This window comes from Amblyomma mixtum, chromosome 3 (genome assembly GCF_055824585.1).
Source record: "Amblyomma mixtum isolate Tamu chromosome 3, ASM5582458v1, whole genome shotgun sequence".
Taxonomy (NCBI): Eukaryota; Metazoa; Arthropoda; class Arachnida; order Ixodida; family Ixodidae; genus Amblyomma; species Amblyomma mixtum.
Genome location: NC_143014.1, coordinates 148,774,119 through 148,798,211, shown reverse-complemented (window position 1 = coordinate 148,798,211; position 24,093 = coordinate 148,774,119). Strand labels below are relative to the sequence as shown.

Here is a 24,093-nt window from a genome sequence, read left to right as displayed (position 1 = left end):
ACTCCCACTCTATCGTTCTGCCTAAATGCCTGCCTTGTCTACCAAGCGCAGACACTTCTCCTCACTGCCATCCGCATATCCAGTTGCACACATTGCGCGACTGGCCGGCTTTAGCGCACTAACTGTCTAATCTACCCAGCAAACGATCACAATCTTGAGATCATGACAAAACCTTAAATTTGACGCCTACATTCTGCGCTGCCCAGCCGACTTCCCTGCCTGCGCCCACTCCTCCCTCCTCCTACTCCTACAATTTGTCTCGTGCTGGTCCATCAGCACAACCAACACATTCATTGTAGGCGCCAAGAACTCGTGCTACCACCTGCAATGTCGTGCGTGAATAATTTCTTTCTTTTTGTTTCTCAGATTATTTCAAGAGCGAAATGCTAATGAGCAAAGGTCAACCATCAATCAGTAAAGCTCTTGAACTCTTGTTACTTTCACAAACTGTCGCCTCCACACGATCAGTCACCGCCAATGAGATACTAAGTAATTAGAGCCATGCATCGCTCGTTGACCGAGCAGTCTGTCGAAGGACCCAATGATTCGAAGGACGCGGCGCTGCTGATTTCATCATCCATGAAACCATCACTGGAAGCGTGTGACTGGAGAAGTTATACTACCAGCGTTTTGCCCAGATTGTACAGCAGAAGCAAAAAAATGCTCAGAGTTTGTTGCAAGAAACACGGGAACGTTTACCGTGAGCATTCATTCGATTGGAGGAGCACAAAGGGTGCCGATGACCATGATTTATAACTATTCTATACTTAACCCTACTTTCCGCTATGGGATAACCTGCCCTCTTGTATTGCGTACAGAAGCAATGTAAAGAGACCACTTATATGCGACAAAAGAATTGACTTGTGGCAAAAGACGCAGCTGGCATCGCATCATGACAAGATGCAGGGGCGCCACTGGAATCATATGAGAGGGTGGATCGAGGGTGGTAATGACTGGATGACCAGCCCCAAGCTAGAAGGCTGTGCTGGAGAACTGCTAGTGGATGGTGCTTTTGTTGGCGAGAGGCTTCTCACACACGACGCCACTATTTTCCCAAAGTGCTATCGGTAGTGCTGTCGCAGACAAATTAATGAGTTTTCTAGATGAGGACAACTTTAAGTCCCCACTTTCGTTCACTCTGCCTTCAGAATAGAGAACACTATCTCATTACTGCAGCTCGACCGTCAGCTCCTCGTGCGCGAGAAAACTAAAGCCATTTCTTGTTTAGTAAGTGGAAAAAGTGGCACACCGAGCGATCTGTCCATTGCTCCTCGTGGCCCAAGTTGCGCAGCTTTTGGTGCGAAAGCACTACTTCACGGCGTAAAATTCAACCAAGAATCTTGTGACGCCCTGACCTTGACGGAGCAGAAATAAAATAAATATTGCCGCTAATGGGTCTCGAATGCACGGGGGCGCGAAAGCTTGGCTTGGGGGGGAGCTTGGCTAGCCACTGCAGGAGAGCACTATGTGATCGCCGCAACTGACCACGCCTAGTGTTACACTGCAACACATTCTCGCGCTCTGCATTGCACATCGTCGTCTTCATCAACTTCCACCTGCGTCGCGAACAGATCACTTCAGCTTAACCTCGATCAGAGCTTAACCTGGGTCTAATATCGTCACCAGACGCGCCGACAACCCAGCAAAGCAAAACCATGAGCCAACTAGGCTAAACACGTTCTTTCACACGTCTACTCGGTCTAACTACCGTAAAACTCTACCACATTTAAGGGATGAGCGTTATTTGTCCCATTGAGCGAAAACCCGTCTTGTGTGTGTGCGTGCGTGCGTGTGCGTGTGTGTGTGAGTGTGTGCGTGTGCGTGTGTGTGCGTGTGCGTGTGTGTGTGTGTGTGTGTGTGTGTGTGTGTGTGTGTGTGTGTGTGTGCGTGCGTGTGCGTGTGCGTGTGTGCGTGCGCGCGCGCACGCACGCGCACACACGCGTGTGTGAGAGAGAGGGAAGAGAGATATTGTTCAATGGTGCCCATAAAACTTTGGCGTCCTCATGCAACCTGGCAGGTGGTGGTTATATTAATGATTGGCTGCGCGAGGTTGCTTGGGAAGAGCAACCTGTGTTACGCAAACACTACCGGCGGCAGCACCTGCCATCGCAAGGCGGTGGCGCACAGCTTAACCGCAGCACCACTGCTCCAGGAGTGGTACGAGGGCTTCCAGGGATCTATGAATGTAAACTTGAGAATGACCTGCAGCTGATGCAGAAGCTGGTGGGGGAGGGGGGTGCGGGCCGTGGTATGGCGGCGACTGCCTTTACGATGATGATGCTGCCTTTACGATGAGATGGCGCAAGGGCATCTGTAGCAAAGAGCGCCATGGCACAAGGTATATTTTCGTTTCCTCACGATGGGGTCAAAGACCCATTTCCCAGGCATTTCACTCTAAACAAGCCGAACACCAGGCCAGGCGAAGCTTGTACCGATTGTATCACCGGTGGGTACCCGGCGGCACTGGGGATCGGATCCCGCATTTCCCGCATGGGAGGCGGATGCTCAACCAACGAAGTAAGTGGGTAGGCTTACGCTTTCTCATACGTAAGCAGTCTTAAGTGTCTCTGCTGACTTTTTTTTTTTCATGTACAAGCATGCACCCTATGAGAAAATCACACAGGTCACAACACGCCGAAGTGGATCTTACGCCACGCTCGTTGAGAGGCGGGGGTTCCTGGCGCTGCGAAGCTATAAATAATGAGAGCTAGCTTTATGAGCCTGGAAGCTTTGCGGGTGCAGTAAGCGCTCCTGCATTGCCTACTGTCAGCGCAGATTACTGCATTGCATACAAAGGGTGCACTCGTCCTCGGTTTGCAATGCACGAAAAAACACAGTGGTACTCAAGCGACCGTCGACCATAGTCGGTATCCTTGAATGAAGCAGACGGTTAGCGCCTTGACAGGCGTCGTGAGATGATCAGACTAATGTGTGGTTGCTAGACTGCCAGTGCGTAATCCGATGCTGTTCTATGTCTGCGAGTGACAGACGTACCGGCCCTCTTTTGTCGTTTTGTGGCCGACGCTTTCTGACGAAGTCCAGCCGCGCTGCCGCCCTTTTCGGCCCGTAACGGCTAATATGGCAGCATTTCAGGAATGCCCTGCGCAGTATAACTTCGTGTTAGTGTAACCTCTTTTCTCTTCCGTTTTCTTCTATTCTTTCTTTTTTCTTGATTGTCCCGTGTCATTGTCCTACACTGTGTGCAGGAGTGCGCTTTTCTGAATTCTTAAAGTAAGAATGAAGCTGGGCGGATACGGCATGAATGGCCTTGCATTTTAAAAATTTTAGCTTAAGAATTGTCTCAGCCAAGAAAGTCGACAAAGAGAGAAAAATAGATGTAATAAGTTTTGCTTATCTTGCATTAATATCTCCAACTTTGAGATGAAAGCTTCCTCAGTGTAACATGAAAGATAAAGTGCTGTTCAGAAGAAATGTATGGCCACAGTAATAACGTTTCTTTAAGATAAGAAGCGGCCGCCATGAAGTTCGCCGAAACTTTCAGACTGCCCACTGACCTTAAAGTAGATGAACACTTGAAGGCAAGATAAAGCAAAACTTTGACATTGAAATAAACGCGCCCAGAGTGGGCACGAAAAATTTGTATCCGGAACTATACTTTTCTGCTCTTACTACCTCGGAAGCGTAGAAGAAAGACACGGCCGAGGAAACGCATAGTCGACGATAATGGAAAATGCCTGCGGTGAAAAAGGAAGCCATTCACACGCGGGAGAAGATAACAGCTATGAAGAGAGGAACAGAGGAGGGCCACAAGAGATGGCGAGGGGGAAGAGTGGAAGGAGTGAGAGGGTTAGGCAGAGGAACAAAATAGCATTTTACGCGAGGATACCGAGCTGAATTCGAGCGCATACATCCTATCCCGAAGATGGTAGGAAGGCTCATTAATTAGGCTCAGCATTTCGTATGCGCATTCCGAAGGGCCGCGCCCCCGCAGTCGAGAGCAATCGAGGAGCTAGCTGAGAAGAGGAGCGGCGCGCGGGCTTCCGGTTTCGTCATGGGTGGCGGGGACAAGTGCGGGGCGAAGGCTGCGCCCCCACTCCAGCCCCACCCAAAGTGAGGAGGTGTAGCCGGGAAGAAAAGAGGCGGTGGCAGCGCCGGCAGCCAAGCGCCGGACCGCTGTTGCGACGATGACGAAGATGCTAATGATGATCTGAGATGACTTATTCTCTGCTTCGGACAATGCACGCATGGAAGCCGTGACAACGTGCCGCTCGCCCCTACCGCACCTTCAAATGCAAGGGGCCTGGCTTGTGTAATGGATGGCGATCGATTTATACGCTCGTCGCCGAGGTTTAAAGCTCGAGAGTGGAAACATGCCAGGTTCAAAAGAAGAGAAATACGAGGAGCAGGCACGCGGAATAAGAAAGGAAAGAAAGAGGAGCAAAAGAAGGGCTCACGGCGTCGAGATGTGAAGTCATCTGAAGGCGTACGCATAATCACCTTCCACGGGGCGGCTAAAAATAAAGAGCGACGCAAGCCAAGTGCCCTCTGGAGAAGACGGTAAGTAGGCTTGATGGCCTCGTGATCAGGCTCAAGGATTTCACTCGCGTGCCTTATAGAGTGGCGATCGGTCAATCGTGTCCGGTGTTATTACGGGACTATACTAAAAGCGAACAAAAAAGATCTGCTTGTCGCGGCGAAAGCCCCAGGCTTCTAGTTAGAATAATTTTTACCTACTCTTTCTCTTCGCGGCTGGATTTTTTTTTCAGCATTCTCTGCTTTGCACCGTTCTCAAAATAACACAAACTTTAGACGTTAGCTTCTGTGAGCGAAGAGCACGGATCAATAAAGACAGGCTTCAAAAAATTTGTAGCGGTGCAATAAAGTGAGAATTTATTCCGATAGCGGGGCTTCGCGTTAGATTCACCTAGCTGCGGCATATGTTCCCTGAAGCATTCTGCTCGCAACACCACTTTGGCTGTTTGATATTCGTGCGGTTACTCAGCGAGGAAGTTTAGAATGTACATGCTTATTGCTTAGCGTAAAATTTGTCTCCCATTGCTCAACCAGACATGTTTTCACTGCGAAACCCCCTCCCGCTTCGGGAATCTGATGTCTGTTGAAATGAAGCCTCCTACCCAAGCGAGGAGCTTACACCCTCCCCCCTCCAGAAGCACGGCACTCGAGTCAGTTCACTAGCTAGGGAACACTGATCTCCACCCTCGATCCACCGCCCCACCCCACCCCGTTCACCTTTATCCGTCAGAAGCGCCACCCAACACCCCCACTGAGCTCTACCCTCCAGAAGTTCTATCCGTCACCAACCCACCTACCTCCACCCACCACAAGGCCTCCGCCCACTAGAAGCCCACTGAAAAGCGGAACGAAAATGCGACGGTGAAATCGAATTCAACGACGCAGTGGTAAAGCCAGCTGACCTCTACTCCATATACACCTCTCTCCAGCTACCTCCCTTCCCTAGTTAAGGCCGATTCACACGACGGTCCGTTCGCCCGCGGCCCGCGCACTGCGTGTTCATGCGTCAGTACATTGAGAGGCGCGCTGTCGGCCCGCGGTCTGATCAGCGCGCCTCTCAATGTGGTGACGCATGAACACGTAATGCGCGGGCCGCGGGCGAACGGACCGTCCTGTGACTCGGCCTTTAAGGGGCTGCCCACCATCACCTTCCAGAAGCATTCTGTCGCGTGTGTGAAGACCTGGCTTAGAAGAAAATCATCGAATTAACCATCGAGGGTAAAAAACTTTCGCATAGTCGAATCACATGCCTGGTTGTTCCATGAGTTCTTTCTTTTATTTGTCTCCCTGGAAGCCCTGTGAGCGATTCCCTGCATTTTACACCCTGGTTGAGAGAAACATAGTAACATATATGCTGATACCAACTCGGGTGTAAGATTCTCAGCTCAAGGTCGCTAACTACCACTGGTGGCAGTGGTCAAAAAGCAGTGAGGAGCTGGGGCAAGAAGCAATGAATGTGCCTGACGCGTTCTTTCGTTCTTTCTGCACGAGTTGCCATTCACCGAATTGCAAGGCCTGGGCCCGTCAAGTTCAGTGACATGACAACGAGTCAAAGGGCGCGTCGCAATAACGAAGCATAATATTTTTACGCGCCCCCATACGCCATCGGCCACGGTAACGGGCAAGCATCGTGGATGACAACCAGGCCTTCGGCACCCTGCGCTGGCGCAATACCTCGTTACATATGTCCTCGGTTATTCATTGCCGCACGGCGCCGCTCCAGCGTGCAGGGTCCGGAGGACTACAGTGACAAAGAGACGCTGCCGCACTTCTCTCGCTGGCGGGCGACGTCAGAGAAATCGAGTTATGGTCGATCGGCTAAGCGCGGGCCAGCGGCGGCGGCGACAAATGAGGGCGCGGCGGCAACGAGACGTCAGCAGCGGCTGTCCTCCCCACGGCCTCCTCCACTTTTACCCGAGCGGCTTTTGAAGCGGCCGCGCTTGCAGCTATAGGAGCAGCGCCGAGTGGCTGCAGCCGGCGGCGGGAGCTTTGCCACCCACGCCTGCCGACCGCGGCCAGAAGCGGCAGGCCAACGACTCCGTGTATACCACGGCGCCGGCAACGAGTGCAACGCAATCTTCGCCCTCTAAGGAGCTAGGGCTCGCTGGCCGACAGGCGTTGCTGGGAGCCGGGATCTAAGTTGGCTTAGGGCTCCGGGGACAATCCCGCCCGCCTGGAGTAACTTCGTTGAGCTCGCTGTTCGCACGGCAGCGGGGCTCGCGCTGTGGAGAGTCAAACACGCCAGTGGAAGAGAATATCGTGAAGCAAAAAAAAAAAAAAAACTTTCTCATACCGACGCGGGTAACGCCGCGTGGAGGAGTTTCTCTCGGGTTTCATTCACTCTACGCGGGACCCGTTGTGTTCTTCACGCGCCGTAGCGGCTGCGCTTGTTGCAAGAATAACACGCGAAGAGCCTACAAAGGGATCTTGCAGCGCAAACAGGTGCCTTGCTTGCATCAACACCACGCCGCGATCGGGCACGCACAAAGCGAGCGCACACAATGGATGGTTCGCTGCCGAAGTAACAGACCCAAACTTCCTTCCAATAACAACTCCCATGTAGCGTGCTCATGCAATCTCGTTGCGCTTGCCTGCTGTGCTGCCGGTAAGCAGCAACCTTCCATTTCAAAATGGTGTGGCTCGAAAATTTGGTGCTCTCGCGTCAGTGCTCTTCCATTCACGTTATGGGCCGTTCAATATTCTCACTTGTCCTCCATAAGAATCTCAAAGAAACTTCAGTAGCCTATATAGTCTACACAGCCATGAAAATGACAATAAGAGTAGGCTGGAAACTAGACAGTCTAGTTTTCCTTCGTACAAGTGACTCCAGGCTTTGTGTGAGTGAAATGGCCCTCAGGAGCCCCTCGAGTTTTTGCAGGGTGTGTGGGGAGCCATGAAACCCATCGGAGAGTAAAATGATAGTCCCACGGAAGAAATTACGCCCCCTTCTGCATTCTTCTTTTCTCCAGCAACACGTCTGGTGTCGTCTGCGGCTTCAATAGCATTTTCAAGCGCACGTGCCGTTTAGATAGGAGCTACCGACAGTTCTTTCGGCCCTTTTGCGACTCCTGCGAATGGAAACAATCGTTAAACGTCTTTGCCATAGTAATACGTTTAGTGCGAAGAGACTAACCTCGAATCTCGCAATAAGCGGAATCGATAACCACCAGCTGTTAGGAAAAGAGATGTACCGCCTACCAGCATTATAAGTCAGAAGCGCGAGCGGCGAGAGATTCGTTTCTTGGGTTTTTGAGACCGTCAGCTTTGCGCGGAGATTTTGAAACCACAGCACTCTTTCTTTCATGGTGAACGGGCGTATTATGCTTTTGTTTCGAGTCCATAAAAGATCTCAAGCCGCCTGTCCCTGCCCCTCGGCCCCTTCATCTGCTAGCTCAGGCTTTCCTTCCCTCGCTTCTGTGCGGGATAGAAAACAGAACCGAGCTGTGGTCAATCTCACTTTCCTACGCTGGCCTTATTTCTTTTTTCCTGACTGACGATGTAAGTGATTGGGAACTGCATATAAAAAAAGAAATAAAAGTTTTGGGGAGATCAATTGAATATATGCGGAGGAAATTCGATAGCATCGTGTTTCGGCTCTGCTTTGGTAGTAATAAGAGACGTATTAAAGATATCTTGAAACCACTTTATAATGCTCTAAATTGGGCACTCTCGATCATTCGAAGCGATTTCGACCGTGTCGGAACTTCGGAAAGGCTCCGTGTGGGTCACTAGTAGACGGTCCAACCTCTATTATCCCGTTCCTAGTGGTTAAGCTTGCATTGTGGTTAAAGCGTGCTCCACTTCAGCGATTTTATCTTTTGATTAGGTATTCTTCGTATTTAAGCATGCTCCACTTCAGCGATTTCATCTTTTGGTTAGGTATTCTTCGTATTTAATTTTACGGACTCATTCGTCTTCATCATTAATTTTCCTGAGTCAATCTTATTCGCCTTTTTGTTCTGTTCAGGCAGTTTTCTCTGTGTCTTCTTTCGCTCCCACCTTCCCCATTCCCTTACGACGCGGTTGAGGTGTCCACTAAGCAGTGAGACAGTTACTGCGCCATTTGCTTTCCTCAGAAACCACTAATTCCTAGACATCTTTAATTTTGCTGAGTGATTATTAGACATTTTCATTTTTGCTCAGTTTTTCTTAGTCCTGCGTCTGCCTCTCTCTCCTACAAGTGGAAAGAGGGAAATCCCTCTAAACACCACATGCGACCTGCCATGAATGCAGGTGGAGGCTTCACAAACACGTCGCCGCCGCCGCGGACAGTTCTCGCCGAATTATTAAAACAAAAATGAAGGCGCACTAACAATCTGGAAATTGAGTATAACGACTAAGAAAATTAAGGCTCACGCCTGTGGCAAGCAAAAAAGACAACGAAATGAGACAATAAAGCAAGCATTCGCAAATTTTGCGCGAAACTACATAAACGATTGCATAACGTGCGTGGCATTTTCTTTCTGACACCAAGAGAAAGCTCGCTGTTACACCATGCGGCCATAGCCACTTTTCGTTGGGATACGTTTCGCTAGCGCTGAATACATGTTTGCCAGACAGATGATCCAATGTGCACGTTCTCAGACATTGACCGCTGCTTTCCCGCGACCCGTTCAGAATTCTTTTTGATCACTGAGTGCCTTGCCTTCATTTAATCAGGACATTAGGCTTGTTAAGTCAATGTGATCAGTACGGGCTAGTCAGGGGGTCATTATTGTTCACGTTCTCCGGTGCCACTACAAATAGACTGGTAAGCAAATTTCAGGTTCTTAATGGGGTTACTACTTACGAAGTTGAAGAGACGTTGATGTGCGAAAGTCAGGCCTTTGCAGGAGCATGGGAGTGCTGAGGCAGAGGGAGTTTATTAGGTTCAGAATGTAATGCATTTCCCGATATAATTCGACGTTCAGTGCTGACGCTCGAAGCGATGCACGCTAGCAATTTTTCTTCCCAACTTTTCCATGGCTGCTTAGTCCGCAAGTCCTCGCGCTTGCATCGTAAATTACACAAGCATGTCATTTAACCTAAAGGCTCAGCATATTCTACCTCCACCCCTCCTCGCCTTGTGGGACGAAGATCTCTTTTCTTTCCGTTAGTCACTCGTTGCCGTCAAAACGCGTGCAGGCATTGAGCACACATCTTTGCGTGTGCCGGTTCTCTGATCGGAGTCGCCTTAAATTTAGTAGGCTCATAATTTATGCAGTTTTTGACACTCAGCAGGGAATGAGGACACTGGATAAATGTTTTCATTTGGATGTTAACGCCTTAGTATGTGAACGCAGGATAGTAACCGGCAAGTGAAGTTGTGCTGAATGCAAGTTGACTCTTATCCCATTGGGCGGCCGTAATTCTAATCTGGCATGTTTACATATCTCTCAATCTGTTCGCATTATATTCTTTTTATTTCTAGCTATGTCCTTTGTGCAAAGGATAGCTAAGTCATGAGGTCTGGTTAGCCTTTGTGCATATATCTTTTCTGCGCTTCCTCATTCCGTTGTGCTGTTCCACATAGAAGGTGGCATGCTACTAAGGCCTACTGCCTTTTCTCCGGCCAGTGCATGCATTGCGCATGTTTTTACGTTTAACCTATGTCAAGCACCGGCAGTAACGTGTGCTGTTTAATCGCTTCGGCGGTCATTAGGTTTTAGTCTAAGTAGAAGCTAATTAGGTTAAGCAAAAGCACGGTAAGAACGCCGCACCCTCCTATGTGCTATATCTTTGTCACGAAGTCTAAAGCAAAACAACTAAATGGGGTTGCTTTGAGTTAATTGGAAGAGCTATAATGAAAATATCTGGGATTTTTTTTTCCTCTTGCAATGTTTTCAGGCCACTACACTAGTTAAGCAACGGACATTAGTATGCACAACATGAAACGCCTAAACTATGGAAGTAGAAATCATAATTGGGCAAAAGATATCTCTTCTTGTAGCTCTAAACTTCATAATGTGATTATCTCTAAACACGGTAGTTAGCTGCACTGAGTGATCAGTCAGGCGCAGTGAATGTGGCTTCCCCTGAAGGGGAAAAAACACTGTGGGCTATAGATATACCATGATGGGCCATGGTATGTCTGTGGGCCATGATAGGTAAGGTCTGCCAACAGGCATATTTCGCAAGTGAGCAGCAAAGCAAAGAAAGAATAGCTGAATGCCGCTGAATGAGCTTGTTGCAGCAAAGCATGTGCATCTCATGTAAAGAAAATAATGACAGCATCAGTATAAACCTCTTTCGCGGGCCTATTTCTCGCGCTTTTCCGGCCTGTTTGTCAATTAATGAGCAGTGGGACATCGGTGACTCGTTCCAGCATTGAGTAGCCGAGGTTCCTTTCGCAGAGGACAAAACGAATTCAGTATCATAAAGTGAAGGCGCAAGCGCACTTTCGCTGAATTTTAAACGCGGCCGACGAAATAATTAAGCATTTAGAGCGGGAGAGTTCCACGGAGCACGGCAGCTTTGAGGCGCAGTCTGAGATCGCCACGGAAATCTCCTGTGAACACAATCTCGAACTTCGTAAATATGAAATAAACCTTTTAAAACATGCAGAGGATAAGGTTGATCCATGGAGGAGGTGCAAAAAAAAACTAACTTTTTTGTAAGAAGCTTTCTGGGAATTGTTGAAATAGATGTTCCCGTGTTGGATGCTGATGTCCTTTTATCTCAGTTAAACTTTTGAACGTCGAGTGGCCGGTTTGGGCTGGTCGGATGCTCGTCCCTAGCGACGAATGATGATGGAATGTTGGCCGGTGGTCGTGTAGACGACTGTTAGCAGTACGAAGAGCACTTCGGGTCTTCGTCCACTCGTCCCGTGACACGTTGCCCACGCATACGACAGTTCCCGGCGAATGGGGGAAACGAGTCACCGGCTCCGTAGACTTCTAACTTAACAATCTCCACCATCTCTTTTGTACTGTTAGTTGACAACTGTTCTTGTTTGGGCGAATATGAGAGGTGGTGGGGAGAGAAAGCCACCTGATTCAGCCCATTTTTTTTTATAATTACGGAGCCATCTTGAAAGACAGTACAAAAGCTTGTCACGTTTTCCGCCTTGTTTGGAGGAAGGTACAGCGAGCGCGCAGGAATACATAACCAAGAGTGATTACCACGGGAACCATCCGGAGACACGAAAGAACGGGACACATCAAAACAGCACAACAGCATGCGTCAAAACTGCACAGCGACAAGACAGCTATTGAGAAAATGGCACAGCGACGAAACAGCACAGGCAGAAAACAGTACGGCGACAGAACAGCACGGAGAAAAGACAGCACGCGTCAAAAACAGCACGCCGTACTGAACGGCACAGCGACAAACCGGCACGGCGAAAAAACAGTGCGACGACAAAACAGCACAGTGGAGTACGGTGCAGCGCTGCTGGAGGGGTAAACTACCATAACCATAACCGCGAACGATAAATAAAAACACATACGGCAGCGACGTTTATAGTCAGCGAGTTCTCCTTTCGATGATTCACTAAGAAACAGGGATGGATTATTCACTGAAGAACAGTGTTTCTTGGACGGTGCATATAGCAGAACTTGTGGTTATGTAGTCCTTGCTTGCTTGGCTTCAATGATATAGTATATAGTTTCTTTATGCATTATGTAAGCGGAATCTGGGCAACTGAGAGATAAAATGACCCGGGAATCTGCTCTGCGGTTAAATGTCCGGGGCAGTTTATCTTGTCTTATTTGCTAGCTATATTCGTTTTCCTCGGCTGCATTTGATGCATTATGTGCCGCCGCACGAACAAATGTACGCTCATGCAGGAATTTTCTGGTCAGCTTTGTAGCCGCCGGTCAGTCTCAGACAACTATTGAGCAGCGGCTTGGTTAAGCACCAAACCACCTGAAAATGTCGGCAACTGAAGATTCAGTTGCCGACAGCGACAGTTTGAGGAATAAGAACTTGTACTTCCAGAGCCTTACGACGGGCGGATTTGCCAGAATTCAGTCCCATGATTGTCAACCCACAGAATCAATGCTTCGAGAACAACACCTTCAGCGTTAGTCATTACATTACCCGCCAGAAGAAAAGTGGATACTGAGATCGCAAATATTACCCTACCCTGTTCCTTATTTATTCTGTGAAACGAGCACTTCGTTACTCGAGCCTTATGTGTTGAAATTTACCCTTTGCGGTCGTGGCTCCACTGTAGCTCACCCCTACAGCAGCGCTGCGCCGTACTCCGCTGTGCTGTTTTATCGTCATGCTGGTTTTTTCCAGCGTTCTTCTTTCGTCGTGCTGTTTTTCCCAGTGCTGTTTTGTGGCTGTGCCGTTTTGTCCCGGTATTGTTCTCTCGCTGGGCTGTTTTTTGTGCGCTGTTTTGATGCATGCTGGTTTGACGTGTGAGGAGTAGGGAGAGCAAGAGCGGAGGAATGTGGAAGGGTCTATCTGATGCGGCTGCTGAGAAACGCGCCACCCGAGGAGAGGAGAGCTATTAGAAAAACAAGCATGTGCGGAAAACTAAAGAGTGCTCTACAGCAATAGAAATACGAAGTCACTCTCACACTGTCTACCTCAGAATACCGTGAAATATAAATTCCATAACAGCTGTCGCTGAATTTTCCACAGCACAGTGGCAACTGTCCCATGACCTTTTTTTTTTCTTTCCCTTCGAAGCCTAGCTGTGGCGCTTGCGCGCTCTTGTTTTATACCTGTTTTCATTACGACACGGGCGCGGTTACGGAGAAAGCGTGCTGGCCGTCGTCTTGTGTGTTCGCCGCGGACACTTCCCGACTACGAAAGCTACTACGACTTTCCCAGCAACCTTCACCTTAAAAGCTAGTGCGCGAAAAAAAAATTCAGAAACGGCACTGCTCTGAAGACTAGATCCTCCTCCTGCCTTCGTGCACATTTTAACGTCGGTGCAGCTTGATAAGAAGTACAGACTCCACTTTTCTCGCGTTTGGTCCAAATAATGTTGCTGCGGATTTTCTTACATTTCTGAAAAAATAGGCTCAGCAAAATTGTTCTTCTAACGTGTTCAATAATTTGAGAAGGAAAAAGCGCGGTGGGGGAGCGTGGATGGCATTCGAGAACTGAAGAAACATGAATTAACAAAGCTAAAAGCAAACTTTAAATTACAGCAGTCGCTGCGCTGTCACCGTCGAATAATTGAAAAGCTGGCTTTTCCCGTAAGGTTACCAAAAACGAAAGCTTTTTTCGGCAGTTAAATTATCATCTAGCCAGTTTGCTTTTAATCAAAGATGTCGCATAAGCAAGTGAAAAAGTTTTCGAAAAGACAAGGGCCACATTGACCATAGCGCAAAAAGAACTGCTGCGAAGAGGTAAGAGCGCTTCCCGCTCAGCGTCTCTCACACAAAGCATACGAGAGCAGAGAAACTCGCTAGGGGCTGCTTATTACTGTGGTCCATCACCAGGCAACGCGGGCAGTTAAAGGGCTGCTAAACCTATTGTGGTTGTGTGATCGTTGGCATGAACAACCAGGGGCACCATATAAGACTACGAAATTTTATTGTCTACCAGCACCAGATAACATGAACTTTCCGGCGCTGGTGGCTTGCTTTTCATGCGTGACAAAGATGAAATCCCTCAGTAATAATTCTGCTGCTCCAATCTAACGATTATTATTTGAAAGATACTACATGTTAAGTGATACAAATTAAGAAACAGCAAAAAGTTTTAGCCTAAAGGGCTGATTGGGGTCGGAAATTAAAGAAGAATACTTTTACGACACGAGTTTTTGCATTTTTTTTACTTCTAATTTGCAACGTGAAAAAACAACGCTGCAGACTGAGGTGTTTTATTGATGAGATATTGCGGGAAGTACAAGCAGACCGCTCTGCTGACTAAGGAAAAACTGACTCGGTGTCGCGGTCATATGGATTAGAAAAGGGTTCTTTGGCGGGAAACCGCAGCTAGCGGTGCACTTGGTGATGCTTATGTGCGATTGCGTTCTCTCGCAGAAGGCCATGGTGGTGTGCCCAAACTACAACGCGCCGCCAGCCGCGGCCAACGACTCCGGGGTGGAGTCGTCCGCTGTCCCCTGGCCCGAGGCACAGGCTGCCGACGGTCGCAGCGTGGCGCAACTCAAGGAGGACATCGCGCTGCTCAAGTTCATCGCTTACGGCGTCGTGTCGTTCGTGGTGATCGCGCTGGGCATCGTGGGCAACCTGATCAACCTGGTGGTGCTGACGCGGCCCAACCTGAAGGGCGTCACCTTCGTCTACCTCACCTGGCTGGCCACCTCGGACCTGCTCACGCTGGTTGTGGCCGTGTTCTCGATGCTGCGCCTGCACGGAATCCAGCCGCGCTCTTACCCGGCCGCCTTCTACTACGCGCACGTCGAGATGCCCCTCGTCAACGCACTCATGGCCAGCAGCGTGTTCATCGTGCTGGCCGTCACCATGGACCGGTACTGGTCCGTCTGCCGGCCCACGCGCTACCGCGAGTTCCACAATGCGCGGCGGGCCAAGCTCGCCATCCTGAGCGCGTTCGTGGGCGCCGCGCTGCTGTACATCCCTGTCGCCTTCCAGAAGATGCCGGTGCCCTTCTGGGACGAGCACGCGAACATGACGCAGTACATGCCGTGCGACAACGTGCTCGTCTCGCAGCACACGGCCTTCAAGGTGTACCTCCTCGTCAAGGAGGTTCTGGTGCGCGTGGGCCCCGTGTTCGTGGTTGCCGCTCTTAACACCACCATCATTGTGACCTTCCGCAAGCTGATGCGCAAGCGGCAGCTGCTCATGAACAGCAGCACACGCGACTCCGGAAAGTTTCTCGAAGAGCAGCGGCTCGTCATTCTGCTCGCGGCCATCGTGATCATGTTCTGCGTCTGCATGACACCAGCCGCCATACTTACCGTGCTCATTAGCGACGACAAGGAGCTCAACTATGGCTTCCAGCTCTTCAGGGCCTTCGCCAACGATATGGAAATGGCCAACTTCGCCATGAACTTTTACGTCTACTGCTTGTGCAGCTCCGAGATTCGGGAGACTTTCTTCCGACTCTTCCGCTTCTCTAGACCACCCTCAACGGAGGTGAGTTACGTCATCAGCAGCAAAACAGCCGTGGACGGCAGCACAAGGCTCTAAGTATGGTGCGCCGTCTCCACGAGTGCGGCCAAGGCACCGGTGCGCCTTTGTGTCGCGGGACAAAGCTCATGATTGGCAGGACGTGTCCCCTAGGCTAACGGTGGCCAACTGTGATTTAGCCCTGTGTCATGCGCTCCTGGTTTGTTTACAACCTTGTTGGTGGTGTGAATACTGTTATTTTTATAATACTGTTAAACCTGCGCTATACTCCTTCCCTTTTTTGAAAGCTGTCTTGTCCACTGTGGAAGTATTGAACATTGTCTGTGGGAAGAGGGGTCAGTAGAGCGATAGCGCCAGCGATGCTGTTGTAGCAGCGTCTGTACTTTTACCGAAGGATCGGATCTGTTGGGGCATTAGTTAGTTGTGGGCGCAAAATGCATGGCGGTTATCTCTGCGGTCTTGATTTCTTTTGACTATCGTTAGGATATTCAGTAGTTAACTCAACTCACGCGTTTCTTCTCTCACTGCTTCTACACAGCAGAATGGGATCCTCTGAAAATCGGAGCGCCTGTCTTTTTTGAGGTGGAAATGCGACAAGATATATATTCTGTCAAGAAGAGAAACAGTGTTTTTATGGCAGTATTCCTCTTTACTGTATTGAAGTGAATAAAAAAAAAGTGATACTATGAAGCTGTAGGTTAGCGATGTAAATATGAGATTTAGGCGAAATTTCAAGACATTTTGCTGCCTGTAAGAAGTAATAACTAAGAAGGTGCCCATGCCAGGCCGGTTGTTTATTAAGGTATAATCTTGTGCCTATCGTACACGGTGCTTCAAAAGGTATTCAACCGCGACTGAAGAAAGTCGTAGGGATAGGCAAAAAATCAACGCAATCTTAAAAAAGAAAACAGAAATAAAGAAGTTAAAGAAAAAAAAGCTGATTGATGTAAAAAACGCTACACAATTTACCGCCCATCACCCAGGGGCGTAGATTAGGGAGGATGGAGAATGGTATTGATAGCCGCTGATGAATAACTGAAATGCCAAAATTCATAATCCGAATTCTACTCCACGCTTTTAACTTTCTCCTTTGACGTATGAGCAATATATAATGCAGAATTTTTAAAATCATGGGTATGAAGGAACGTTCATAAATAGAATTTGTTCCGTCTATACGGTTGCACGCCAAGCAGGTTACAGAAATAACCCGCGGCTTTTTTTTCTTTCCACTGCTTAGAACAAAAAGTCCTAATATATATTCGGAATACGGCAAAATTTCTCGGGTGAATTACATCGTAACAAAGACAGGTAATCGAAATAATTAAAAGTTAGCAATGCACTCGACGGATGAGGAGGAGAGAAATCAATCTGAAATACATCTCTTTGTCTTAGTTGTATACAAGCTATGTGAGGACACAAACTGCAAAGTAAGAAAAGGAAAAGCAGCTTCCGTCCCTTTTTTTTAGTGTTGAGTTTTTTTAAGGCTGCGAGACAAATAATCCTCTCAATGCTGAACCTGTTGCAATGGTTTCCAGACCACAGACTCGAGCCCAGAGGGTGGTCGGGCGCAAGTGTTGGTCAAAAAACTCCTTTAATTTCTTCGCGCGAACTTGCCTTTGGAAGCGCAATTCCTCTTTGACATATGCGATGACAAAGATAGCGAATGGCAGCGCTCATTGACTAGGGTAAAGGGTTCTTTGGCCTGGGAACTGCTCCAACAGGGGATCCGCTCGGGCGCGTCTCAGCTTTAATATACGATCCGTGACAAGCGCTTGCTCTTTTCCAGAGCGCATAAATTGGGTCCACACAGAGCAGTACAAAGCAGGGAAAGCGAGAAAATGTGTTGTAAGCAGTACAGACTCACCCGCATGGAGCGCAATTAAGCCACGGCACACGTAACAAACACCGACACTGGCTTCCACAGTCCTGGCACCCGCATTGCATGCCCACCCACATCGGTGGGAGCCCAGAATCAAGTGGGGAGGAGAAGTGCTTTATAGTATGTATAACCATGCACTGTACCCGAAGGTGCAGTGTGTGACGCACACGCTGGTGGTATTAAAAAAATATATTTATGAGTTTGTTTTTTTTTTCGTAGGGACAAGACCACCTTTAGGTGCAGAGAAGTATAATCCGCTCAGCTCGGCTTAACAATCAATCTCGCGGCGTAAAACGACGCCCGTCTCCAAACTCGCTCCGCTTTACACGAGACAGCGGCCGCGCCTGGCTCCTTATTAGCGGATGACCAGCTGCCGCTTAGCTGCCTGCATACTGGTAAGAATCGATTTTTCTCGTTTTCTCCTGCTGGCTGGTTTGCTGCGTTGGATTATCGCCGTATTTTCGGATGCCTGTCTGCATGTGAGAATAAGAAACAATATATGAACATGAACATTACAAATCGCCGGGAGAAGCTCCATGCGGGTCGGGAGTAATTCATGTGAGGCGGTCAATTTCATATCGTACAAAACTGAGTGTACAGGGCACGCGCCACGAAGGGTGCGTGGCACGTTCGTGTTTGTGAGTATGCATATCGAGTGCGCGTTTTCCCGCTTGTCATTTCTATCTTGCGCGCTGTTCATCCCAGTGTTGTTATTCGCGTTTTCCTCTTGTTGGTGCACAGCAAACAAACACGCACTCACTAAACGTGCTGGAAGGGGCGGAGCCACGTGCAAATGCTCCAGGCGGCCATTCCCCGCGCACGCAGCACTGTGGCACAGACACGACGTCCAGTTGAAGGCTGGCGACGTTCGGCAACCACCCTGCAACTCGTCTTGGACGCCTTGTGGTGCGGAAGCAGGACACTTGAAGAACCATCTGGTTCGCCATTGGTTCCCTGTGCTGTGTGTGGGACAAGCTGTGCTTCCGCGTGCGCGAATGACTGAGCGCGCTGGTGACCACTTTGCTTGTGTTCCCCCGACTGTTGTTGCAGCGCTTATTTCAAAAGTTGAGCGTTTGCAAAAAGTTGGTTTCTGTGAGGGGAAAGAAACAATGGCCCCTGCGTGCTGCATGAGAACTGCTCACCAGTGCTCTACTTCGTTGGCGAACGCCGGCGACTAACTCCCATCGCCCCTACGATATTAGTTAACTTCCCCCTGTAACACCGTTGCATATTGTGCGTGTCTGTGTTTTTTGGCCGTTCTTGTCAGCATATTTAACGTCATCACTCGCAATCAGCTCCGCCCTGTTAGTATTTGGACAGCGGTGCTGCATGATCGAGATGAGGTCTGAAAAAAAAAATCATGGCTTAGATGAAAACCGAGCTCGAATGAGGAAGCCCTGAAATCAGAAAGTACGATGTCCACCTTGGTAGCAATGCTGCTGCGGCAGCATTCTAGCTGCCTCGCGATTGCTTTGAAAAAATTGTTCATGTGCATATTTAACCGCCTATTTCAGCGTTGGCGGAGGCAGAGCTGCTTCGTCCGTACTGTAGATACTTGAACCTTAAGACATCCTCGTCTGTGCGTTGCGTGTCATCCTCCCCTTTAAATGAACGAGTAGCTGCTAACTCATACACATCTCTAGCTTACCACATCCGCAAAGGAATTCGTATTCTACCATTTTTTGGAAAAAGTTTCATATTATCGCTTGGATCGCCACACAGTTCAGCGCTCTTCAACTCGTCAGTAGGTGACGACCAGTGCTCGCCGCTATAAAAATGAACTGAGTCATGAAGCCCCGCTTTAGAAACTGAGAAAAAAATTTGACTAACGTAATTGCAGTATGAGTACAATTTTTGTCAGGTGCATAACTGAGTGCGGTGGCTCGTTTGCTGTTTTACCTTTTTTTTCAAGCAGGGTAAAGACCGAACAAGTGCGTTCATGGGGATGTGGCAATTGTGCAGGGATTTATTGTTATATTAAAAACGCCAGAAATATTGCAAATTTTAAGAATGTACGCATGTAACGAGGGCCTTCAAAATCCCGTGGCTCCCATTTTCGCTTATTATATAAGCATTTCCTTGGTCTAGGGAGCATGGAAGCATGATCCTATAGTCCCTTTACAGACCGCAGTCCGTGCTGTACTTAACAGGGGCGCCAATTTCGCCGCGCATGCTGTGCAGTCCAAGCCGCTCGGTCTCAGTCTGTGTACACATGTACAGTGTGTTTTTAACCGCTGACCTTGTGCACGCACGAATCGAAACGTTGTAAAGACAGGCGGAGAAAAATGCTCCTGTGGCCAGCTAGCGGCAATGTGATGGGGCCTGATCATCTGTTGCTTTGACTGTTTTTTTGAGATATTTTGTTCAGAAAGATTCGTATAAGCGTTATCAGTGAAAACGACTGAAGTAACCTGAATTCGACGCACCGACTTTATTCAGTACCTGCAGTAGTTGCGGTAACGAGATTGAACTCGTCTGAGAAGTAATGTTTTCTGCTACTCGAGTCTCATCAGTGTCAGGTTGTTTGCTTTTGAACTAAATTTTTGTTGTTCAAAACAATGCAAACACCTCTGTAATGCAGACATCACGTGAATACGGCAAGTTAATGCACATGGTTAACTTTGACCACTTAAGACGATGGATCTAACGCACCAAAAAACGCGTCTAGAACAACGCACATGCGTCAGAGAGTGGAAATTTGCAATAGTTGACTCTGTATACTCCAGCTGATACCAGTTGACTACGTCTGGTAACCCTGAGCTAATGGGCAACGTTTTCGCTCATACTTTCGCCATTGCCTTACAGCTGAACTAACACCGCAGTGCACTGAAACGGCGGTTTGAGCACACTGCACAGTTTCCCCCTGAGAGCCGACATATAAGTTGAAGTAGTAAAAGATATAGATTTTTCCAGTAAGTGTGCTACTTTTCATCTCTGTACTAAGCTAAGAGGTGAGCCCACCTTATCAAGTATGTACGCATAACTCCGTGAAGCAAAAATACTGTGCCCTGAAAAGCGAGCTACTCTACTGTACGGCGGTCATAATTAACGCGACTTGATAGCAAATTTTATTGCCCACCAGGAGGACTGGGTGTTGAACTCAGGAAAATTAAAAAAAAAGTGCACAGAAGGGCGACCGGTTTCTCTTAATTTGGGTCTATCCGGAAGTCAGAAAGTGATGAGTAAGTCAAATGGTTAGAAAGAAGGTTTTGAAGCACCAACATATCCTTTGTGGTTTCCCACAACGCTATTGCTCAGCCGTTTATAGCTATACGTATCCAATGTAAGAGGCGATACGACCCTTTTTCGGAAATGCTCCAACGCGCCGGCAGCCGTCGAAACCACAAGGCCAAAACACGGCCAATGGAAGCGCGACCGCGTGTCTGAAGATGGCGGCGCCCATGCTCTCGCGCTCTAAAGTGTCTATAGGAAACAATAATTTGAACACCGCTTTATATTTTAAGTCGACAGGGGAACGTACAAAATTAAGTGTCTCTAGAGTTCATTAGTTCCAAGTAATATTCAGCAACATTCCCTTTGATTCTTTTTCTCATATTTTTTCAGCATCTACAGTAGCTTCAAGATTTTCGCTTTTATCCATTAAACGGTCTCCTTAACAAACATGCTCATGGCGCTTTTACACATTCGTCAGTTCGGATTAATACGCAGAATAAGTACACATTTCAAACCCATAAAGTTTTCTTAGGCAGTCTCGGACAAGTGTAAAGGACAAGCATTGAAGGCTTAAAACCTATAACAGGAAAGAAAAGTGCGAAAAGCAGCTAGAAAGATAGTGAGAGAAAGAGAGTGCATCTTTCTTTTTGTAGCGACAATTCGTGTTGGGGATCACACACTCAAGGCAATGACGACAAAGGTTACCTAAAAAAGTCAAGCAGCGCATAACGCCAACTCTTCACGGAATTAACTGACGTTTAGAAGGCGGAAAAGGTTGCGCAGCATTCGAGGCCAATCACAAATAACATGTTATGTCGCATTTTCACAGAAAACAGTGCGTGCCTCGATTGTTATGCGGTGGCTTTCCTTCTAAGTACTAAGGGGTTTGGCCGTCGTATATAACTTTTCCGGCGTTGCTCTTTTTCCCGATACACGCGCAGCGTGACTCCTACCCTGTCTTTGGCTTACAGCGCAGGCATAAAAAAAAGCCTAGACGCTCAGGCTGCAGAAGCTACTGCGCCACACAACACAAAACACTCTTGGAGAAAGTGGAGCATGTGTAAAAACATTTTTTTTTACTTCACCCACTGTACAGATATACACAGGGCGTTTCACCGAAACTTATACACAATTTCTAAAAATAGGCTTTTTGAGTTAAAAGAGCGCTTTCTTTGGCATATCATTGTCAGTGGTGTAGTATTTTAGAATACAGTGAAGACGTGCTAACTAGCCGGCTGTTTAAGTATTATTGAATAGTTACCTTTTTAACTATAACTATTAGGCTCGGTAAGTACTGAGAGGCGTGCAGCACACGTTAAGTAAAACCATATAAGTTTTTATAATTTCAGAAATGCGGTTACCCTCGGCCCAACAAATTTTGGCTACATCATGCCATAATACAAGCGCTTCGGATAAGCTTGCTGGCAAAACAACCTGTCCAGAGCATGCAACTCGTTGAAATAGCCAAATTCGTTAGGCAACACTACGAAAGGTAGCCACGTTTTCGAAATTATAAAGTTGATGTAGATGTTACTCACGGTGGGCTACACGCCTCTGAATAATTAAGGAGCCTAAAAGTAGTAGTCAAAAAGTCAACTACTTAGTATTAGTTAACAAGCCTGCTAGCTAGCAAGCCTTAGCGGTATTCTGGTGTACTACAGCACTGAAAAAGCTATGCCAAAAAAAGCGCTCTTTTAACTGAAAAAGCATAGTTTTAAAAACTCTATAAAGTCTTAGGTAAAACATCCTTTATACATGCATCATGGTACCTGATTGGTACCTGATGAAATGAATGTAAAAAGAGGAAGTCATCAGGAAAACACATCACAAACTTTGAACTCAATTCATCGTTAAAAAGCGCTAAAAAGACGAAGACGATGAAGGGAGCGAGAGAATACAATCATTTGCTCTGGCCCATCCTTCGTCATTTTGGCGTTGGTTAACAATGAATAGGTACCAACCTCCCACGACGATCCACTGCAGCTTTAATTTCGTGTTCTTTTCTGGTGCCTTTTAATTTCGCACACATACCCGTCCACATACGCACACACACGCAGGCACACGAACGCACGCACGTACGCGCGCACACGCACAGACGCACACAGCAATGTTAAAAACACTACTTTGAGGAAACATTTATTCAATGGAATGTTTCACAATTACATAAGAGTTTTCAACTTTGCTATTTTGCAACCGCCGAGATATATATACCCGGTGTTTCATGGAATGCCCGCCCCTAATTTAAAAAAGTAGGGTTTTTGAGGTAAAAAGAAGCTTTTTCCGGCATAGAAATACCAGTGTTGGCTTACGCCAAAAAAAGGCGAATCATGTTAACTAGTAAAGTGGTTATTGTAATTCCAAGAGCTGACTTTTTAACTATTGCCGATGAAAGGCGCCCGCTTGCGAGTGGAGATTTTTAGCCAGCCGTTAGTAATATCCACATCAGTTTCGATAGTTTCTAAAACGTGATTACCATCGCCGCTGTGGATCAATTAATTTTGGCCATTCCTCGCGCCATTCCAAAACCGCGCGCCTGCGAGGGGCGCAGGGTGACGTCAATCAAATCGCGAGACTCGCTGACGCACATGCCATGCGACAATCTCTGCCCCGCATTTGCTGGAGCAGCGAAGTGGCAAGGAGAGGGGAGTACCGCAGCAAGAGCAGGGCAGAGATTGTCGCATGGTAAGTGCGTCATTGAGTCTCGCGATTTGATTGACGTCGCTCTGAGCCCTGCCGCAAGCGTGCGGTTTTCGAATGGCGCGAGGAAATGGCCCAACTTAGTCGAGACACAGCGGCGAGAGTAATACTATTTTAGAAATTCTCAAAACTGATCCGGCTATTACTAATGGCCCGCTAAAAATCTCCATTTGCAAGCGGGCACCTATCATCGGTAATAGTTAAAAAGTCAACTATTACAATTCAGTTAACCGCTGTACTAGTAAACATAATTCCAGCGCTCACTGGCCGCAAGAATCACCGCAAAAAGCTGCACCTTGCCTCAAAAACCATATTTAAAAAAAATAGTTGTTGGCTCCCAAGAAAGACCTGCTATATACTTTATTAATTTCTTTAGCTAATATCCTAGAGGATTGAAAAGCTTTATTGGCTCGAGAGCTGCCAGCGCTCATGGCACGTCTGTTCTTGCAGTCCGTATGGTCATAGATCCAAATTAATTTTGGTACACACGCAAAAGCTGGAAAATACGCCAACCAATTATCTCACTGTTCATGAAACACAACAGCTCAAAATATAGTACAAGGCCAAGTCAATTTAGTTTTCCTCCATCTTTTTCTTCCCAAACTTTTACCAACAATTTAGAAATATTTTTCTGTTCCGCAGCATTTAGAGGTCAAAACTGCACACAGTTCAACACTATGAAAACGAGGACGCAACTGGAACTGCTGATTAATGGTGCCACACGGGAAGGAAGGTGACAGGGTAAGATAAAATAAAGATAATTATTCTACCCGTGTTTGAGTCCAATTAATTTTGACCCTCTGCCATTCGATTCAGCAGTACTTCGTTGCCGTTATTGCTACCATAGACCAGTCG

The 24,093-nt window shown here is 47.7% G+C and overlaps 1 protein-coding gene across 1 annotated transcript; it reads left to right on the top strand.

Moving 5' to 3' along the window:
* The first annotated feature begins 14,426 nt into the window (after positions 1–14,426).
* Positions 14,427–16,091, top strand: LOC149352344 (putative G protein-coupled receptor B0563.6). The gene has a single exon (XM_089577145.1). It carries the CDS (start codon positions 14,427–14,429, stop codon positions 15,546–15,548), a length of 1,122 nt encoding a protein of 373 aa, XP_089433271.1. The 3' UTR covers positions 15,549–16,091.
* The last annotated feature ends 8,002 nt before the right edge of the window (positions 16,092–24,093 follow it).

Bases quoted from the DNA above. Each gene is read 5' to 3' on its own strand.
- LOC149352344 (XM_089577145.1), top strand. From the start codon at position 14,427: ATGGTGGTGTGCCCAAACTACAACGCGCCGCCAGCCGCGGCCAACGAC.